At 31.2% G+C, this 19,917-nt stretch overlaps 2 protein-coding genes across 3 annotated transcripts; both read right to left on the reverse strand.

The window, feature by feature from the left end:
* Positions 1-384: 384 nt before the first annotated feature.
* Positions 385-7,020, reverse strand: LOC148802869 (uncharacterized). 2 transcript variants are annotated; one of them, XM_088887100.1, is made up of 3 exons: positions 6,728-7,020; positions 990-1,055; positions 385-645 (listed from the first exon to the last, which is right to left on the reverse strand). In XM_088887100.1, the coding sequence occupies exons 1-3, from the start codon at positions 6,963-6,965 to the stop codon at positions 596-598; spliced, it is 354 nt and encodes a 117-aa protein (XP_088743226.1). In that variant the 5' UTR covers positions 6,966-7,020; the 3' UTR covers positions 385-595. The 2 variants fall into 2 exon arrangements, with proteins under 2 accessions (XP_088743226.1, XP_088743222.1); XM_088887096.1 differs by lacking the exon at positions 6,728-7,020 and adding an exon at positions 4,565-4,858.
* A 3,234-nt stretch (positions 7,021-10,254) lies between these two features.
* LOC104587012 (large ribosomal subunit protein eL38z/eL38y) lies at positions 10,255-12,853 on the reverse strand. The gene is made up of 3 exons (XM_010244437.2): positions 12,715-12,853; positions 11,293-11,476; positions 10,255-10,479 (listed from the first exon to the last, which is right to left on the reverse strand). Exons 1-3 carry the CDS (start codon positions 12,715-12,717, stop codon positions 10,457-10,459), a joined length of 210 nt encoding a protein of 69 aa, XP_010242739.1. The 5' UTR covers positions 12,718-12,853; the 3' UTR covers positions 10,255-10,456.
* Between the last annotated feature and the right edge of the window lie 7,064 nt (positions 12,854-19,917).

The following is a 19,917-nucleotide window of genomic DNA, read 5'->3' on the forward strand; positions in this document are numbered from 1 at the left end:
TACTCGGAATCGGGATTTACACTCCATTTGCATCGTTTCCAAATGCAGCCTTGTGAAATCATTTCTAATGCTAAAAAGGTGAGATATTGGTTTATTGAAATAATTTCTAATGGGCCTGGCCCGAAGCACAAGCCCAAAACAGTGTAAAGTCTTGCCTGAAGCCTGGCCCATGAACAGGTCTAACAGCAAGGAAAATGATTTTGCTCATTATTTTGCTAGACCTGGGTGCCATTGTGAAGGAGAATGGATTACTGATTCATCTCCTTGGCACCACTTCATTTGTTTCTCCATGTATCGAGACTGTGATGGTTCTTTGTTTAGTAAAATTCATATTTACGAAAAATAAAGAAAGGAAGAAAGAAGAAGAAAAAGAAATTAAAACAATTGCACAAATTTACATCCATTTGTATGCCACTACAAACAAAGAAAACATGTACAAATGGCAATGCAAAATTGAACTGCCTGCCTTCATATACACGAAGCCTAATAGATGAACAAGGGAAAATAAAATCTTTAAAGATATTTACAATTTAAATGTAAGAGTAGAGAGAGCCCTTGTTGATAAAAAAATGTCCAAATACTGTTGAATTGTCCTTCAGCGCATCTTTTTTGACATCTCATTTGGAGAAGGCGAGAGTTGTGTTCCTATAGATGGAAGGTCATCAATTATAAATGCCACAATAAAAAAATATTACTTTTAAATATTTGGACTATGATGTCAGAAAGATTTGATATCGGAAGAACTTATAACCAATCAACTAGCATCATAAAAATGGTACGCTATCGGGTTTGTTTTTCATCAAAATTCATGGAGGCTTTTGATTGGTCAAATGTATTTCTAGAATCATAGATTATCCCTTAAAGTATTTGTTTACACTAAGAAATATCAGATCTAATAGAAGAGGCTTGTTTCTCATCATTTTAAAGAATGAAGGAAAATTAAGCTAACAAAATAAGTTACAATATATCTGTGTTTTCAATCATATTACCAACTTTTGGAATCTCTCCCACAATGAATGCTTCTATGTCGGTGGATGATAGAGGTGGTGCACTACCTATAAAACAAGGAGCACAAAATCAAAACACACTTCAAGCTGACATACATACATACATATATACATACATACATGCATACATACATACATACATACATACATACATACATACATACATACATACATACATACATACATACATACATACATACATATAATACATTATTTCCTTTTAAGAGGGGCATTACATTTGACTTATGTGATATAAAATTGGGTGCAAGGTTCATAGTATTTAAAAATGCAGAGAATATTGAAGGTGCAATTAAAAAATATATATTTGGATTTTGGATATGCTTTGGATATATATAGATACAATGGAAAAATTAAGATACACATGGATACACTATAAAAATTCAAATTTATGTTACAAATATGTGAATTTAATAAATCTATACATAAGAAAAATGTATTTTAATAGTTTGGTTTTTATGTGAAATGTAATTTCACTATAAAAATGGGATGTATAAACCATCGGAATGTTCCAAGGAAACATTGATATGTACATATATGCATACCTTAACAAACTAATACTATAAATCTCATTGATTATCAAGTAAAAAGTTATAAAATTTAAAATAAACAAAGTTTAATAAATAATGATATTATGTGTAGTAGAAAAAGTACATTCTCCTAAGAAATTAGTCTCACAAGCGAGAATAATCTCATTTATTAAAACAACAAAGGTTTGTTGTTTTAAAATAATCTATTGCCAAGCTTGTTGAGGATAAAACGTTTTAAGGGGTTGAATGGGGAACTGGTCTCCAGGGCTTTGGGCAATAGTAGATTGAAATCTTAGTTGAGGGAGGCTGGGGTTTCTAGTATCACATTTAAACAAGGTTCAAAAGAAGAATTGCCATCATACTAGGTGAAGGAAAATTTGAGTGCCTGTTTGGGAGAAGTTTCATGCAATGGCTTCTAGCATTGAAAGTAGGGGTGAGTAAGAAAAATCCAACCGGACCAAAAAATCGACCTAAAGCAAATTGAAAATCCGATTAATTGAATCGATCAATATATATATACTTCTATATATTTTATTTTTTCTATATATTATAAATTAATAAATGTGCATTATATATGTTTGTAATATATAATATATTGTTTATTATTTAAAATATAATATTATATATATTTATATTTTTATAATATATTTTACAAATATAAAAAAAAATCAGCGAACCAACAAACCAAATCAACGGTTAACTGAACCAGTCAACCAGTTAATCAATCGGCTAAGATTTGGTTTCAGTTACCAGTTTTCAAAAACCGGTCATACTGGTTCGGTTTCAAAAATAGGCCAGTGGTTCAATTACTGAACCATGAGCACCCCTAATTACAATGTAGACCACACATAGAAAACTGTGAAGCCATGTTTGATGAAAAACCCAAAGAACCAATAATACACTTTCATCTTCATGAATTGTGAAATCAACTATCTAGTGAAACTATTTTAGATAGCTTCTCTGAAGTGGCTCTGTCAAAACACCTCAATCAATGTTGAAGGCCTCCCAAGGCTCTAAGTACTTTGGCTAGTGACATGTTATCGGAGGCTCCTGGTGTATTGGAGGACTTTGGTTCCATCCGCTACGTTGTGGGAGAGGACCTTGGCATTGTAGTCTAATATCTCTTTAGCTTCTATTCGGGGAATAGGCTTAAAGTTGTGTTGGCCCCTTGTAGACTTTGATGGGCATCTTGACAAAGTCATACATAAGGTGAATTAATACAGACAGATTACTCAAATTGTATAGTTTCATTTAGGGATGGAAATTTCTATTCTACCTAGTGGCTACCCGCCTCAATGGGGTGGGATCCATTCCATGAAAACAGATTTTGGGGTGGGTATGGGTTTTGGGATTTTTATAAGTACGGGTAGGGTATGATTTTAGGCTAAAACTCAACTCTCCCGAACCTATATATTGTTGGAAGGCATGTGAACTTATGCATTAGATATTGAATTTAACAATATTTTGAATTATATGTAAAGGATTAATTTATAGTTTGTGGCTTTTACACGTTTTAATCAAATAATTAGAACTTTTTATGCTCATTCATTTTATTTTACTCGTTTACTGGTTATTATAACAGGAAATAGTAGGAAATTAGATGCAGGTTCTATACCCAACTTACCAACTTGACCCACTCCACCCTCCAATGTAGGGAGCATAGGGTCGGGGGGTTGAATTTTCATGTGGTAGGGTCTAGATGGGGGTAGTATTTTCGTCTCTACTCTCATTTTTTTCTCTCTAATTTAGATGGGGGTAGTATTTTCGTTGGCCTTTTTCACCTCTTATTTTTAGGCCAAATTGGCTTGGTATAGTATTTGGATGAGCCCTATGTATTATTCTCTTTTATCTATTTTTTTTTATTTTTAATATGACAATTTAGTTTTACTAGAAAAGAAAATAACCCTATTTTTTCGAAATTTTATTTTTAGTTGGTATCAAGGTCATAATCTTCTTTTCCTAAATAAAGGAATGCATATACTTAATTTGCATATTTCCTAGTTTGTTCATATGTACAACAAACTAATTTATTTATTATTTATTTATACATTTTTGGATACAACTAATTTTTTAGAGTCAATTTATATATTTACTTTATATACATATTCTCTTCATTATGATATTTGTAAATTTTATTTTTCATTTACTAAAATAAGTAATTTTACTTAATTTACATATATTTTGGTAATTTTCAATGTAACGTAATTTATAGATGATGAAAAATGTCTTGCAATTAAATGGCTTTTAATTAATTTAGAGAGGATAAAAATTATATGATAATTTTATAAAATTTTTTATTTATTATTTTTATTAAAGAAAAATCATAACCATCATTTTTAGTTTGTAAACTGGAGGGCTTCATCATTACATATCATGAATAGAGATGCCATCTAACATGGCAATTGAGAAATATAATGGAAATGTTGTTCTGGCATATACATTTACTAAGAGAAAATCAAGAGATATTTCATGGATTAAGAGAGATACTATGAATATTTTTGAGTTTAAATTGTTTTGTTTTATTTGCAAACAATCAAATTTCAATTTTTTTCGTTTTTAAATTTTAATAATATATATATAACTATAGGTATATATTTCATCAATTTTACATCTTAGTCATCAAATCTAAGGCACTAATCCCTTGATCCATTCAAAAGGCATTGAAGTTGGACATAGATGGTAGCCAATGTTTTAAAAACTGACTCAGAATCAAAACCATTACTATTTTTTTTGGTTGATGGTTCAACCATCTAGTTTGAATGGACAGCCCATTCTGACAAAAGAATTTAAAAAATTAATTAAAATAAAAAATGGCCGAAAATCATTGAACGGCTTGAACAGGTCGACAGTTTAACCGTCGATCAACGGGTCATTGGACAATTTGGGCCAGGGGCCAAGTTTGGGGTAAAATGAAACTAATTGTCTAAACAGTTTTCGGTCCAAACAGTCCAACCATTTGGGTCAACAGCGATTTGAAAACTTTGATGGTAGTTATATAAGTTTCATCACCTGGTGCAAAGGCTTTGTGAAGACTGACGGTATGGCCAACGCAGGAGAAGGCAGAGCAATAGGAGGAACACCAAGCAAGATTCATGGCTCGCAATGTTTTTCTGTTTACCTGCTGCCTTTCAAAATTTACGCATTTGTAATAGCAGTCTCGTGGGCAAGCCGTGAATAAACTTTCCCCAGTTTCCAACATAACCATGCACACCATCATCAACGCCAAAACCTTCTTTGATAGTCCCATCTCTATCTCTTCTCTCTTTCTCTCTCTCACTCTCTCTTCATCGCCGAAGCCAGAAAAGAAAGCATTTAATAGGAGATGGCAAGGAGGTCTCAGTCTATTTTTGGGCAAATTTGGTGGAATCTACGACGTGGATTTCATTGGTATCACCTCATTTTATGGGACCAATTTGAACCACATATGCATTTACTTTCTATTTATCTAATATAACAAGTCTTTTGGTTGAAATCTCTATCCCTATTTGTTTATATCTATACTTATATTAAGGGTTTGTTCTATTTTGGATTTTGAGAGCAGAAAAAGTTAATCCGATTTGATTGTCATTGACCAAAAAATTTATGTTCTTTTTTCATATTTATCTAGGTTTATGAAGAATTTATTTTTTTTCAAATAATACCCATCTCCCAGGTGAGTGAATAAGTAACTTTCTCACTTGTATCAACACTTGGATAAAAGCCAATGGAGCCTAAAGGTACAAATGAGATTTTGTTTGATACTTCAATGATAAATATGCAAGTTAGGTCTTGATTTTAGTATCACCAACTAAACCCATCCCATTGTCGTCCCTACTCTCATTTTTTTCTCTCTAATTTAGATGGGGGTAGTATTTTCGTTGGCCTTTTTCCCCTCTTATTTTTAGGCCAGATTGGCTTGGTATAGTATTTGGATGAGGCCTATGTATTATTCTCTTTTCTCTATTTTTTTTTATTTTTAATATGACAATTTAGTTTTACTAGAAAAGAAAATAACCCTATTTTTTTGAAATTTTATTTTTAGTTGGTATCAAGGTCATAATCTTCTTTTCCTAAATAAAGGAATGCATATACTTAATTTGCATATTTCCTAGTTTGTTCATATGTACAACAAACTGAATTTATTTATACATTTTTGGATACAACTAATTTTTTAAAGTCAATTATATATTTACTTTATATACATATTCTCTTCATTATGATATTTGTAAATTTTATTTTTCATTTACTAAAATAAGTATTTTTACTTAATTTACATATATTTTGGTATTTCTCAATGTAACGTAATTTATAAATGATGAAAAATGTCTTGAAAGGGGTTGTTAGAGTGGAGGTGATGAGCATGTAAAAAGAAACCTAGAGAATGTTTTTCATCATGTACAATTTTATTATTGCAATTAAATGGCCTTTAAGTAATTTAGAGAGGATAAAAATTATATGATAATTTTATAAAATTTTTTATTTATTATTTTTATTAAAGAAAAATCATAACCATCATTTTAAGTTTGTAAACTGGAGGGCTTCATCATTACATGTCATGAATAGAGATGCCATCTAACATGGCAATTGAGAAATATAATGGAAATGCTGTTCTGGCATATACATTTACTAAGAGAAAATCAAGAGATATTTCATGGATTAAGAGAGATACTATGAATATTTTTGAGTTTAAATTGTTTTGTTTTATTTGCAAACTATCCAAATTTCAATTTTTTTCGTTTTTAAATGTTAATAATATATATATAACTATAGGGTATATATTTCATCAATTTTACATCTTAGTCATCAAATCTAAGGCACTAATCCCTAGATCCATTCAAAAGGCATTGAAGTTGGACATAGATGGTAGCCAATGTTTTAAAAACTGACTCAGAATCAAAACCATTCACAGTTTTTTTGGTTGACGGTTCAACCATCTAGTTTGAATGGATAGCCCATTCTGACAAAAGAATTTAAAAAATTAATTAAAATAAAAAACGGCCAAAAACCATTGAACGGCTTGAGCAGGTCGACAGTTTAACCGTCGATCAACGGGTCATTGGACAATTTGGGCCAGGGGCCAAGTTTGGGGTAAAATGAAACTAATTGTCTAAACAGTTTTCGGTCCAAACAGTCCAACCATCTGGGTCAACAGCGATTTGAAAACTTTGATGGTAGTTATATAAGTTTCATCACCTGGTGCAAAGGCTTTGTGAAGACTGACGGTATGGCCAACGCAGGAGAAGGCAGCACAATAGGATGAACACCAAGCAAGATTCATGGCTCGCAATGTTTTTCTGTTTACCTGCTGCCTTTCAAAATTTACGCATTTGTAATAGCAGTCTCGTGGGCAAGCCGTGAATAAACTTTCCCCAGTTTCCAACATAACCATGCACACCATCATCAACGCCAAAACCTTCTTTGATAGTCCCATCTCTATCTCTTCTCTCTTTCTCTCTCTCACTCTCTCTTCATCGCCGAAGCCAGAAAAGAAAGCATTTAATAGGAGATGGCAGGGAGGTCTCAGTCTATTTTGGGCAAATTTGGTGGAATCTACGACGTGGATTTCATTGGTATCACCTCATTTTATGGGACCAATTTGAACCACATATGCATTTACTTTCTATTTATCTAATATAACAAGTCTTTTGGTTGAAATCTCTATCCCTATCTGTTTATATCTATACTTATATTAAGGGTTTGTTCTTTTTTGGATTTTGAGAGCAGGAAAAGTTAGTCCGATTTGATTGTCATTGACCAAAAAATTTATGTTCTTTTTACATATTTATCTAGGTTTATGAAAAATTTATTTTTTTCAAATAATACCCATCTCCCAAGTGAGTGAATAAGTAACTTTCTCACTTGTATCAACACTTGGATAAAAGCCAATGGAGCCTAAAGGTACAAATGAGATTTTGTTTGATACTTCAATGATAAATATGCAAGTTAGGTCTTGATTTTAGTATCACCAACTAAACCCACCCCATTGTCGTCCCTACTCTCATTTTTTCTCTCTAATTTAAATGGGGGTAGTATTTTCGTTGGCCTTTTTCACCTCTTATTTTTAGGCCAGATTGGCTTGGTATAATATTTGGATGAGCCCTATGTATTATTCTCTTTTATCTATTTTTTTATTTTTAATATGTTAATTTAGTTTTACTAGAAAAGAAAATAACCCTATTTTTTTGAAATTTTATTTTTAGTTGGTATCAAGGTCATAACCTTCTTTTCCTAAATAAAGGAATGCATATACTTAATTTGCATATTTCCTAGTTTGTTCATGTGTACAACAAACTGAATTTATTTATTATTTATTTATACATTTTTGGATACAACTAATTTTTTATAGTCAATTTATATATTTACTTATATACATATTCTCTTCATTATGATATTTGTAAATTTTATTTTTAATTTACTAAAATAAGTAATTTTACTTAATTTACATATATTTTGGTAATTTTCAATGTAACGTAATTTATAGATGATGAAAAATGTCTTGTCTTGAGGACAGTAATTAACAGCAGAAAAAATGGGTTGTTAGAGTGGAGGTGATGAGCAAGTGAAAAGAAACCTAGAGAATGTTTTTCATCATGTACAATTTTATTATTGCAATTAAATGGCTTTTAAGTAATTTAGAGAGGATAAAAATTATATGATAATTTTATAAAATTTTTTATTTATTATTTTTATTAAAGAAAAATCATAACCATCATTTTTAGTTTGTAAACTGGAGGGCTTCATCATTACATGTCATGAATAGAGATGCCATCTAACATGGCAATTGAGAAATATAATGGAAATGCTGTTCTGGCATATACATTTACTAAGAGAAAATCAAGAGATATTTCATGGATTAAGAGAGATACTATGAATATTTTTGAGTTTAAATTGTTTGGTTTTATTTCATGGTATGGCCAACGCAGGAGAAGGCAGCGCAATAGGATGAACACCAAGCAAGATTCATGGCTCGCAACGTTTTTTCTGTTTACCTATTGTCTTTCAAAATTTATGCATTTGTAATAGCAGTCCCGTGGGCAAGCCGTGAATAAACTTTCCCCAGTTTCCAACATAACCATGCACACCATCATCAACGCCAAAACCTTCTTTGATGGTTCCATCTCTATCTCTTCTCTATCTCTCTCTCTCTCTCTCTCTCTCTCTCTCTCTCTCTTCATCGCCGAAGCCAGAAAAGAAAGTATTTAATAGGAGATGGCAGGGAGGTCTCAGTCTATTTTGGGCAAATTTGAACCACATATGCATTTACTTTCTATTTATCTAATATAACAAGTCTTTTGGTTGAAATCTATATCCCTATATGTTTATATCTATACTTATATTAAGGGTTTGTTTTTTTTTTTGGATTTTGAAGCAGGAATAGTTAGTCCGATTTGATTGTCATTGACCAAAAAATTTATGTTATTTTTTCAGATTTATCTAGGTTTATGAAGAATTTATTTTTTCAAATAATACCCATCTTCTCACTTGTATCAACACTTGGATAAAAGCCAATGGAGCCTAAAGGTACAAATGAGATTTTGTTTGATACTTCAATGATAAATATGCAAGCTAGGTCTTGATTTTAGTATCACCAACTAACCAAGAGTCCTTCTCCTAGACGAGAGAAGTGTGAAAGCTGTGTGCAAAGTGTGTGAGGCCGAGGCAGGAAACCGTTTTCCAGGAATGAATGGTTAAGATCCTTGATTTTTGATGGAAACCCATTGCCCATGTCAATCATAACAATGAATATTAACTCTAGTACAAAAATAATTTGTCCTTGAAAATCAGTATCAAATAAATTAAATGCCAATTTTTCAAAAATTGGCTTACATGGCAAAAATAATACCAAACAACAATTTTCGATGGATTTTCAAAAATCCCCAATTCCCGAAATCACCAATTTCTGAAAAATCCACAAAGAGGAATCATCCTCCGTTCCAAACATCACCTAAATTTCTGTGTATTAACTATCGATTTCAATTCATTGGGAGAAGCTCAAATTATCACATCTCAGGATGGCCCAGCGTTTCTCAAAACCGATTGCAGATGTGGCATCGAATTTCTTTTGTTATACGACTTCTTAAACCTGGATAAAAGCTCCTAGTAGAACATCCAATTTGCCTAATGGAAAACATTAATCTTAAAACCGTGAAAGGTTGGTCTTGTTCACTTGCTCCTTGAATGTACAACCACCTTGGGAATCATAAGTCAGAACGAACGATTCCTGCAGATGCATCTGAGCGACTGAGCGTTCTGAGGCCATCCCCCAACTAGTTTAATGTGATAAAAAGGACCCTTCTGTTAACAAAGAAACAGTTTTATTGGAAATTCCTTACAATTCACAGATTTCCTTAAACTCACAACAGATTAATTCCCCCCTTATACAATTAGGGAATTGAAAAAATTAGCAGACGTTGAAGATATCATTGGTGCTCATCAACCTCCACCCTCCTACCACCATTCTGATCTGTTCAGTACTATATCCAATGTTAAATTATGAGTACATTTAGGTAATTAATTACACGCTGCATCAACACATGGCCATTTAGGGTCTGCCCTTTAGCCTAACTTGCAACAGAAAGCTTTCTTATCATGGACCAAGAGTTGATTAAAACAAAATGCTTCGGATTAACTGAACTATAGTCAAATTATTAGGGATTTCTTTTCAATTGCAAACATTACGTAAACACAAGTCAAGCAACAATGAGTGCAGAGATGGAGTGTGAAGTACCAATGAGCAAGCAATTAAAAAAACTGCCGCAGCAAAGTCGATATTCTTACCAAAATGAAGGCAAAAAATCGCCCAAAAATAATATTGTCAAACTTCAAGAGTAGAAATTAAAAATTCTCCACACTAAAACTAAAGCGGATAAATTCCTATTCACTATTGCTCGTAAAAATGTGCTCAGGTCCGCTACTACCAATTCACAGGTCTTGAACACTCAAACCTGCAAAAGAAAATAAATAAATAACTAGAAGTCTATAAAGAACGACAACCAAGAACAGAATTACGCACTACAACTGCATGAATACATGCTTGTGATTATCTTGTCATCTTGTTAATCAACCAAGGCTCAAAGTTTCAATAAAAAAAATAGCCTGTTTATCGAATTTTTCATCTTTTGGTTTGATAATTCAATAATGTCAGAGTAGTCATTAACATACAACATAATTAAAATTACCCAACTCTTATAAGTTGGAAACCTTGTATTTTAAAATTACCCTAAAACCGATGCATTGAAGTCTGAACCTAGACTAACAACCTTGTATAATTGCACAAAGAGTAGAGGTCCCAATGTAACTGGCTAAATTGGTTACATAACCAATTCATCTTACAACAATGAGAAACAGATCCAGTAATGCGTATCAGGGCAAATCAGTCATTTACCGTGTTTTCTCCAAGCTAATTATAAGCTTATAAAGTACCGGCAGTAAAGTTGTAATATTTAAAGCATCAGACGGTAGAGTTTCCATACCAAATATATTCAAATCATATAACAAGCCAAAAAAGGCAAAAACAAGATCATGCATACCACAGCAATATTATATCAGTTTTTACAATATACGAACATATCAAGGATTCAATAGGTATCCTAAAATTACAAAACCATAGTCATGTCTACAAGAGCAAGTGAAGAACTTAACCAAACGCTCTGTAGTTTACCATTGACTTACCATTAACAAATAGAAGAATGATGTTTACGCTTTACAGTATATTAAAGCAGAACGACCATAATCCAACCAAAACAAGTGCAACTAACCTGGGGGAAGAGACTGCTTCAACTTATCAGCCTTCTCTGAGTCAAACACACACAGTGTGTAGAGGTACTTGGAGCAGCGGACCTTGAACTTAACCACATCTTTGCTTCTCTTGATTTTGACAGAGCGTGCATCTTTCCTTCTCGCAGTCAGAAGGAAATCCTTGATCTCGTGGATCTGCTTTGGCTGTGTAACAGAAACAGAATTCTCAGTCAACTGAAAAATATTTGTAAAACAGCCCCATCACCTGAAGAATTCTTTATGTGTTGTTTGTTTGCAGTGCAAATCTCAACCAGATACAAATTTTGCACCCAGTTCAGTTTTGCAACTATTTGCTTGTGACCAGGATTTGCTCTCTTACTTGATACAAAACTTGTACTTTTGCACTCACTACCAATGCAAATTTTGCAGTGCAAAAACTGATCCCATATTTGCATCACCTTTCCCCTACCACAATTCTTTCTCATTCAAACTGGGGAGCACATCACCTCGCATACCACTTCACTCCCAAACTAATAACTCTCCTCCTAGACTCCTACCTCCATTTCATTTCATCTAAGGTAGGAGCCACATCATCATATTCCTCACAAAAAAATGAGACAATGTCGAATGTAAAGCAAGTTATAAAATGTATGCAAGCTTAATGATCAGAGTTACATGTCTCAATCTGAAGAGCACCAAGTGCCACCTACCGAAACTTCCAAACCACACACAAAAATAGACACAAATGGATTGACAAAAATCCAACCAGTGAAAAACATTGGAAAACAATCCATACTTGAAATGACAATTAGAAAAATAGAATCCCCCAGTCTTAAGCACATAATGCATTACAAACATTTAATGATAATTTGAACACAGTAGTGAGCATCTTACAAAGCTATGAACTTCTAGCAAGTCTTAGGACAACTTTATTACCAACAATCTATACCTATTTGAGATTTCCTAACCGGTAAACAACAATTGCAAGACTTCCAACTCCAGGGAACATCATTCTCATGCAACAGAGCTAAACACGACCAACCGGAAAGATAGAAACCAAGTATAAAACTAAATATGAGGTTCATTTAAATGCCCTTTCTAAAACTGCCCAGAGACTTTTAAAGGAAGACAAAAGGATTCTAAAGCTCTTGCAATATAACTCAAATCCATGCAATCCCTATAGTCCCTCTTCTCCTATTCTCCATCAAAACACATAATCAAGAATCAAAAATGGCGACGACGAAACAACTAACTCAACTCAACTCAACTCAACATATTCAATCATTTATACATACAGCGCATAAAAAACACGACGAAACCTTAAACCTAATTCTAAATCCAGGATTATCAAAAAATACAAATTGAAGATGCACGATCACAGAACAGATTATAGAACCAATTGTAAAGAATGTAACACATCAAAAGCGGATAAGATTAGGTACCATTTTTCTCCGAATTTCAGAGAAGGAGATGACTGTGAGACTGAGAAGCACCTAAGTCTCAGGAAGTTTAGAGGTCCCAAACCCTAAGGCTGCTGTAGTATACTTATATCCCTGAGTGGCTCATGACCCCTAAACCCTAATTTTATTTTCCGATTTTATCCTTATCTCTAATCTAACTTCCCATATTGACCCTCCCCCCGTTTCCTCACTATAATAGTGGGCCGGGCCGAATTCTGGACGGGTCCAGAAGTGGTTAACTCTGGAATGATCATTACTAGCCCATCAAAATGCCATCTAGAAGTGGAATGTTGGTCGTGTCGGGCCTTTTTGTGGCCTGTCCACATTGCACCAGAATCCATTAAAAGCAAGGTTTAAAGTATCGGAAACAGTAAGTGTATCAGAAAGGTAATTTTAAGAGACGTATCAGGATACGCCTTGGATGCACATGTATCGGAGAAAAACTAAGATACGCATAGATACTCTTGGAAACACTATAAATACTTTAATAAATCATAAAAATGCATCAATAAAACTAAATATAAAACCTCAATGAGGTGTATATACATTAAAATAATATATGTTAATGGTTTTATGAAGAAATATATTGTAGTTAACTATAATTTCATTAAAAATCCCATGCTTAACTATAATTTATAAATTATAATTCCTAAGTTTTAATGTTTTATGGAATGGGAAAACCCAACTCTCCTATCCAACCATAAAACATGCATTGGCACAACTTTTAAATGAAAATATAATTAATAATTATTTATTTACAAAATTATAAAAAATAAATAAACATTATATAATATATTCAAAAAAATAGTTATTAAAGAAGAATTTTCAATTGCTTTGTATATATGATAGATGATTCATAGAATTATAATATATTCAATCATTGTGATAAAATGATAAAATATAATTAATTAATTATTTACTTTTTAATTCTAAAGATATAAAAATTAAAAAAAAAATAGTTATTAAAGAAGAAATTTCAATTGATTTGTGGATATGATAAATCATCCATATAATTATAGTATATCCAATTGTTGTGATCAAAAGATAAAATATAATTAATTATTATTTATTTTTAATTGTGAAATATAAAAAATAAAAAAAAAATATTAAAGAATAAATTTCAATTGCTCTATGGATATGATAGATAAACCCATAGATCTAAAACATATTTAATCTTTATAGGCAGAGAAAAATTATAATTTCAAATTTTTGTTAATTTATATTTTCCCTAAATATCTTCATGAAATTTTCATAAATCTACAGATAACACAAAAAAAAAATTATGATTTTGAATGTAAGAAATGTAGACCAACATAAATTTAAACATTCAAGAAAAAAAAGAAATCGCAAGATATTATAAAAAATTAAAAAAAAATACCTATTTTTGCCATATTTTTTCAAAATTTGAAAAATCTTCAAAAAAAAAATTAACAATTCACACTTGTTTCTTGCAAATTTTAGCAAATCTAGCACTCTAGGAATGAGGTTTGGAGTTGTAGAGTCGTTTGAGGGTGAAAGAAGGCTTATTTCATGGAAAAGCAATTTGCTTTCCCCCTTTCTTTTTCATTTTTTTGGTCGTATCTTTTTCGTTGATACACTACTAATACACATGAAAAAAGACGACACACCCGATTTCCATGTGTATCCTATATCTGTTTTTGAAAGATATAATACAATATGCCCCATATTGAGTTTATTGTATTGAATTTTTAAACCTTGATCAAAAGGGAAGCCCGAACCAACACACAACCCAAGTCTAAGTGGATCTGTGTCATGCCGTGTAGAACCAATGGCCTGCTCCTTTTTTGTTTACTTTTTTTTGCCAAATATAAAATGACAAAATTTTGGAAATAACAAAAACCATTTATCAAAATAGACAAAAAAACTCAAAAGAAAATTCCAAAAAAAAATATTTCATTTGAATTTAATGAATACAATTGATATATGAAGTATTAAAATTAAATTGAAAAAATCAGTGAAATTTAAACAAAATAGTATAATAAAATCAAAAATAAAATTTACAATGGAAGTTAAAAAAAATCACAAATAACTTTTAAATAAATTTGAAAAACAAAATTTGTAATAGATTTAAAAATGTTGTACAATAATTGAATATTCAAAAAATATTGACTTTAGTATTTTCTTCAAATTCCACCTCCTCCATCTCTTTGATCTTGACCGATTGAAATGTCATGTCCTTGAATTTGCAATTTGTTATTTGCATTTATCCAATCCTTCAAACACATGTATATTTCCAAATTTTCATCATTTATACTTTTCTTATCGTTTAATACCTTGGTACTTGTACTAAAACAAGACTTTGATTGAACTATGAATGGCAACATGTGACGAGGTAGGGACAAGGAGCCACTCCCCATCCTCATCCTAGTGAAAATCCTTATCATTGTCCCCGTCCCCATCCCCGATGGCAAGGACAAGGGTTTTCCCTATCCCCATCCCCATTCCCATGAGGATCCCCACTCCCTATGATTTTTTATGATATTAATCATTTTGTTTTTGTTTTTGTTTTTGTTTTTGTTTTTATTTTATTTAAAATTTTAAAAATAAAATAGTTAAATTTTATAATCATATAAAAAAGATCTAAATATACTCAACCGTATTTTTAAAAAATACTAATATATAGGAATTGGGGTCCCATGAGCAAAGAATACTCTCCCCGTCCACGCCTTGTCTCTGCCAATGGGAATGAAAATATCCCCATCCCCATCCTTGCAAGGGGGAAATCATCCCCTTCACCCCGTTGGGATTGTAGAAATGGGGAAAATTGTCATCTCTAGATAAAACTCTGGATATTAGACGAGTTGGTAGATCGCATGCCACAATGGCAAGCACTAACTAAATTTCCATGTTATTTTTACAAGGCAAAAATGTCAAATTATGTAATTCCTCATATGTGAGAAGTATGTTAAATTAGCTTATAAATAAAAATGATATTAAGTAAATGAAATTGTTGATGAAGTGGCAATTGATCATTACCTTATATTTACTATAACCAAACTTTCTCTATTCCACTACCAACACTAGTGCTTTTAGTAGTGGAGTCTATACAATTCTTCTATTTACTAATGTTTGTAATTCATATATATTATACAATTCAAATAATAAGTTTTTTACTTCATCTTTTTTTTTTGTTCTAATATCAAGTAAAACATCTACACCATCTTTTTTAATCCTACAATCTAATATTGTAGCTAAACAATATAAAATAGACATATTTTCCCACTATTTCTTAAATTTAATTTCCATTGCATCATCAATGTTTTTAATCATTTCTACATTTTACAAAACACCCACGAAATATATACAATTGATTAACTATGTAACATATATTATGTAGAATTCCATATATATTGAGCATCTAATACATTTTTTTATATTTTATTCTATATTGATGGCATAAATATTTAAATTCTTTTAACATTTTCTAATTTTTAAAACATGAGGTAAGATAATATTTAAAGATTTTTGTACACAATATTAAATTGTGACATGCACATCTAATATGCAATAATTTTCCATTTAAAAAAAAATAGTTTTAATTGAAATTTTAAAATATTTATAGTTGAATCATTATTACTAGTATTAACAAAACTGATGGAAATAACTTTATTTTCAATACCTTAAGTATGAAAAGTATTTAAAATACTTGCGGCAATTGTTGAACTAGTATGTAGCTATTCAAGTCTTATGAACCTTTTTTTTTTGTAAAATCATGAGTTATCAATAAAATTCCCTATGACACATTTATAACTAATATTATATTTGGAAGTCCAAATAATAGATATAAATGCAAATTTAGAATTAAGATTTGATAAAGTAGAAATTAGTTTTGTTATATGAATAAAAAAAATTAAAGCATCTGCTCTAAGTCTATAATATATTTTTAGAAACTTTTTTAAACTAGGAATTTATAGATTGTTGTAAAAATTTTTTATGCATAGGGATTTCAACTAATAAAAAGGTTCTTCAAAATGACTAGCCATGTATCTAGCCAATTTGTGTTTGATTTTCATTATTATTTTTTTTATCAAATGACTAGCCATGTATCTAACCAAATCGTTAGTGCTACCTTTTTTATTATCATAATTATAATCACATCTATAATTTTTTTTGCAGATTGTTCATTTTCCCTTTCCTTCAATATTTTCTATATTAAGCATAGTCCAAACTTCATCGGTATTTCTCTTACCACCCCTAGCACTAATAATAGGAGTGGCTTTATAAACAATAATACCATTGGCACCCATATCAATGCTATCATATTATGACTAGACATCATCCAAGTTGTAGGGAAAGGATTTTGAGAGGAACCAATCATTTTAAAAATTTTGAAATATTAAAATCCTAAAAAAGTGATAATTAATTATCACTTAATTGGTTTGTCGATTTGGTATCCCAACTTTATTTCAACTCATAAAGCTTCTATGCCTCTTAATTTACTAACTTGATACAGTTGAATAAGTCCTCTCCATGTTGAAACTTGAATAAAGTTGAGAACTAGGGACTAATAAGTATCAAGATTCAAGAGATTAAGAGAGTATGGGGGTGTATGAAAGAGTATACGAGAGTATGAGAATTAGTGTAATGAGAATGAGAGACGGTAAGGGCATTTATAGGAGTTGAAAATAATTCAATTAACCAAAATACTCTTAAAAGTAGTCATTTTATAGTTGTTGAGAGGGTTATTTTGGTCTTTTAGAAAAAGTATTTATCACTTTACCAAGACGCCCCCAAACTAATTGTTATATAGATGTTGAAAAATACTTGGCTCCTACCCCATTGGAGGACATGGATTCAAGTAAAGACATCTTAAAACAATAAATTTAAGGTTTAGGGTTAGGATTCAAGGGTTTAGGGGTTTAGTCTTTAGGGTAGGTTTAGAATTAGGGTTTTAGGGTTTAATGGTTTAGACTTTAGGTTATAGGGTTTAAGGTTTAGGGTTGGGGTTTATAGTTTAGATTTTAGTGTTTGTGGTTAAGATTTAGGGTTTAAATCTGAAAGTCAAGAGGTGGTAGGATGCATGTCCTCCAATGGGATAGGAGTCATGTATAACTTTCATTATTGATAATTATGGGTTAGGCTAGCATGAGCTTGGACCAGGAACAACAATTATGCTATCTTCATTGGAGATCAAAAGATCATGGATTTAGAGAATCAATAATTTTGTTAATAAATTTGAGAATATTGCAAAAATCACATTATTGTGAATGATCTATGATCAGACTATGGTTGTGTTTGGTGCTATTGCTTTCCACCTAAAACATTTTGGGTTAATCAATACAAATTGGTGAATAATGTGTTGTCATGTTTATAGTTGAAGCATCAAATTTAATGTTTAGGTAGAAATAATAATTTTATTGATCAACTCAAAAATTTCAAGTAGGAAAACAAGTATCTCTCTCACAAAGTTGTATTGATCAACACAAAAGGTTTTAGGTAAAAACATCGATAGCACTAAAGACAACCTATATCATGAAGAAGAGTTTGGTTTCCTAATTTGTTCTAACCACTCTACTATTTTGTTTTTCTATTTGTATCCATATTCCATTTATCCTTCAAATTGTACTAATGTTTGCCATCTATTTCACTAATGGACCAAAGGATCTATACTCATATACAAAATAGGTACACTAGGAAGGGCAAAGCAGTGGCAAAACAGTGCAGCCACGCCTCCTCAGCCCAGTCCCTATCATCTACTAGAAGGCCCAGGAGGCTTGGGTGGATGAACCCCCAACATCATCCTTAGAATGCCCATTGTAGGGATGTTTGTCTCTTGATTTTGTTCATTAGTCATCTGCAACAATAAAGATTGAAAATGTTAACACTACAAGGTTTATGAAGGTTTCGATACCTTTTCCTTCCTTTCCCTATTTTTTCCTTCAAACCAAATGCATCGTAAGATTTATCAAAATTTATAAAGCATAATAAAAAAAACAAGTAATAGACAAACTAATAATAAGTTCACAAGATACATCTATTCTACCTGAAATGTCACTAGTTGATCAATACAAATTGCTTTCAACTATAAATGTCAGTTACCAGCCCTAGACATGCATTTGTGTTTTAGAAGGTAAGGTAAAACTTGTATTAAAAAGTAAAAAGAAAGTGTACAAGTTTGATATTTCACTGTACAAAAAGATCATGTACAAATGAGCACCATTATTTATGAGATTTCTTAGATCTAAGTCTTAATATATTAGGTTGATTTGACAGTGTAAGCTTCTAACTTGGGGGAATGATGCTCTGGAAACCTTACATGTCCAGCTTGTGGGTGCTATTATTATTATTACTATTTTTTTGTTGGATACTTCTAGGTGTCATTCATGAGACTTTTTAGATATAACTCATAATTTATTAAGCTGGTTTGCAATGAAGAAGACTTAAAATGGGTTCCTATCTTTTTTCTATTTATACATTCCAAATTCACACAAAGATATATCTATAATGTTCAATTTAATATATCAAATCTATATATGCCCCAAATCCAAAACAATAACTTGTTCACAAAACTGAAGATATATTTGTATTAGTAAACTAAATTCCATTATGAGCATCTTATAGGTATGCATGACTTTTAGATCTGGGGTGCAACTTGGGTGAACTCAGGTTGAGATTTTGTTAAATTTGAATGAATCTGTCCTAGAAGTCTAGGTCCAGTGCAATGTAAAAGTGTAAATGTAAATGAAAGATCTCAGTGAACCAAATTTGATCAATGAATCTAAAAAAGGGTGAGAGTTTCAATTTGTTCTTTTTTTTCAAATTATCAAATGGGTTTGTAGTTAAGATCCAATAGTTAATTCCTAAATTTGAGAAATAAGTGAAGTAGTATAATAGAAAAGCCAAAAGATTTCTATACGACAAAGGCATTTAACTAAATATCTTTTGATAACCGTAAATCGATTACTAAAAGAACAATAAATATCTTTTAATGGTTTTATAAAGAAATATATTGTAGTTAACTATAATTTCATTAAAAATCCCATGCTTTACTATAATTTATAAATTATAATTCTTAAGTTTTAATGTTTTATGGAATGGAAAAACCCAACTCTCCTATACAACCCTAAAACATGCATTGGCACAACTTTTAAGTGAAAATATAATTAATAATTAATATTTATTTATTTTCAAAAATTATAAAAATAAATAAACATTATATAACAT

Source organism: Nelumbo nucifera, chromosome 1, assembly GCF_055504915.1.
Source record: "Nelumbo nucifera cultivar China Antique chromosome 1, China Antique-T2T, whole genome shotgun sequence".
In the NCBI taxonomy this organism is placed as follows: domain Eukaryota; kingdom Viridiplantae; phylum Streptophyta; class Magnoliopsida; order Proteales; family Nelumbonaceae; genus Nelumbo; species Nelumbo nucifera.

What these genes read in the sequence shown, in the direction of transcription:
- LOC148802869 (XM_088887100.1), bottom strand. Translation starts at nt 6,965, where the DNA reads ATGGGACTATCAAAGAAGGTTTTGGCGTTGATGATGGTGTGCATGGTT. An exon ending in TCACAAAGCCTTTGCACCAG is followed by an intron (nt 1,056 to 6,727) that starts GTGATGAAACTT and finishes CTTGTTTTATAG; the next exon opens with GTAGTGCACCACCTCTATCA. An exon ending in GGGAGAGATTCCAAAAGTTG is followed by an intron (nt 646 to 989) that starts GTAATATGATTG and finishes TTCCATCTATAG; the next exon opens with GAACACAACTCTCGCCTTCT.
- LOC104587012 (XM_010244437.2), bottom strand. An exon ending in GAAGCAGTCTCTTCCCCCAG is followed by an intron (nt 10,480 to 11,292) that starts GTTAGTTGCACT and finishes TTTCTTTTGCAG; the next exon opens with GTTTGAGTGTTCAAGACCTG.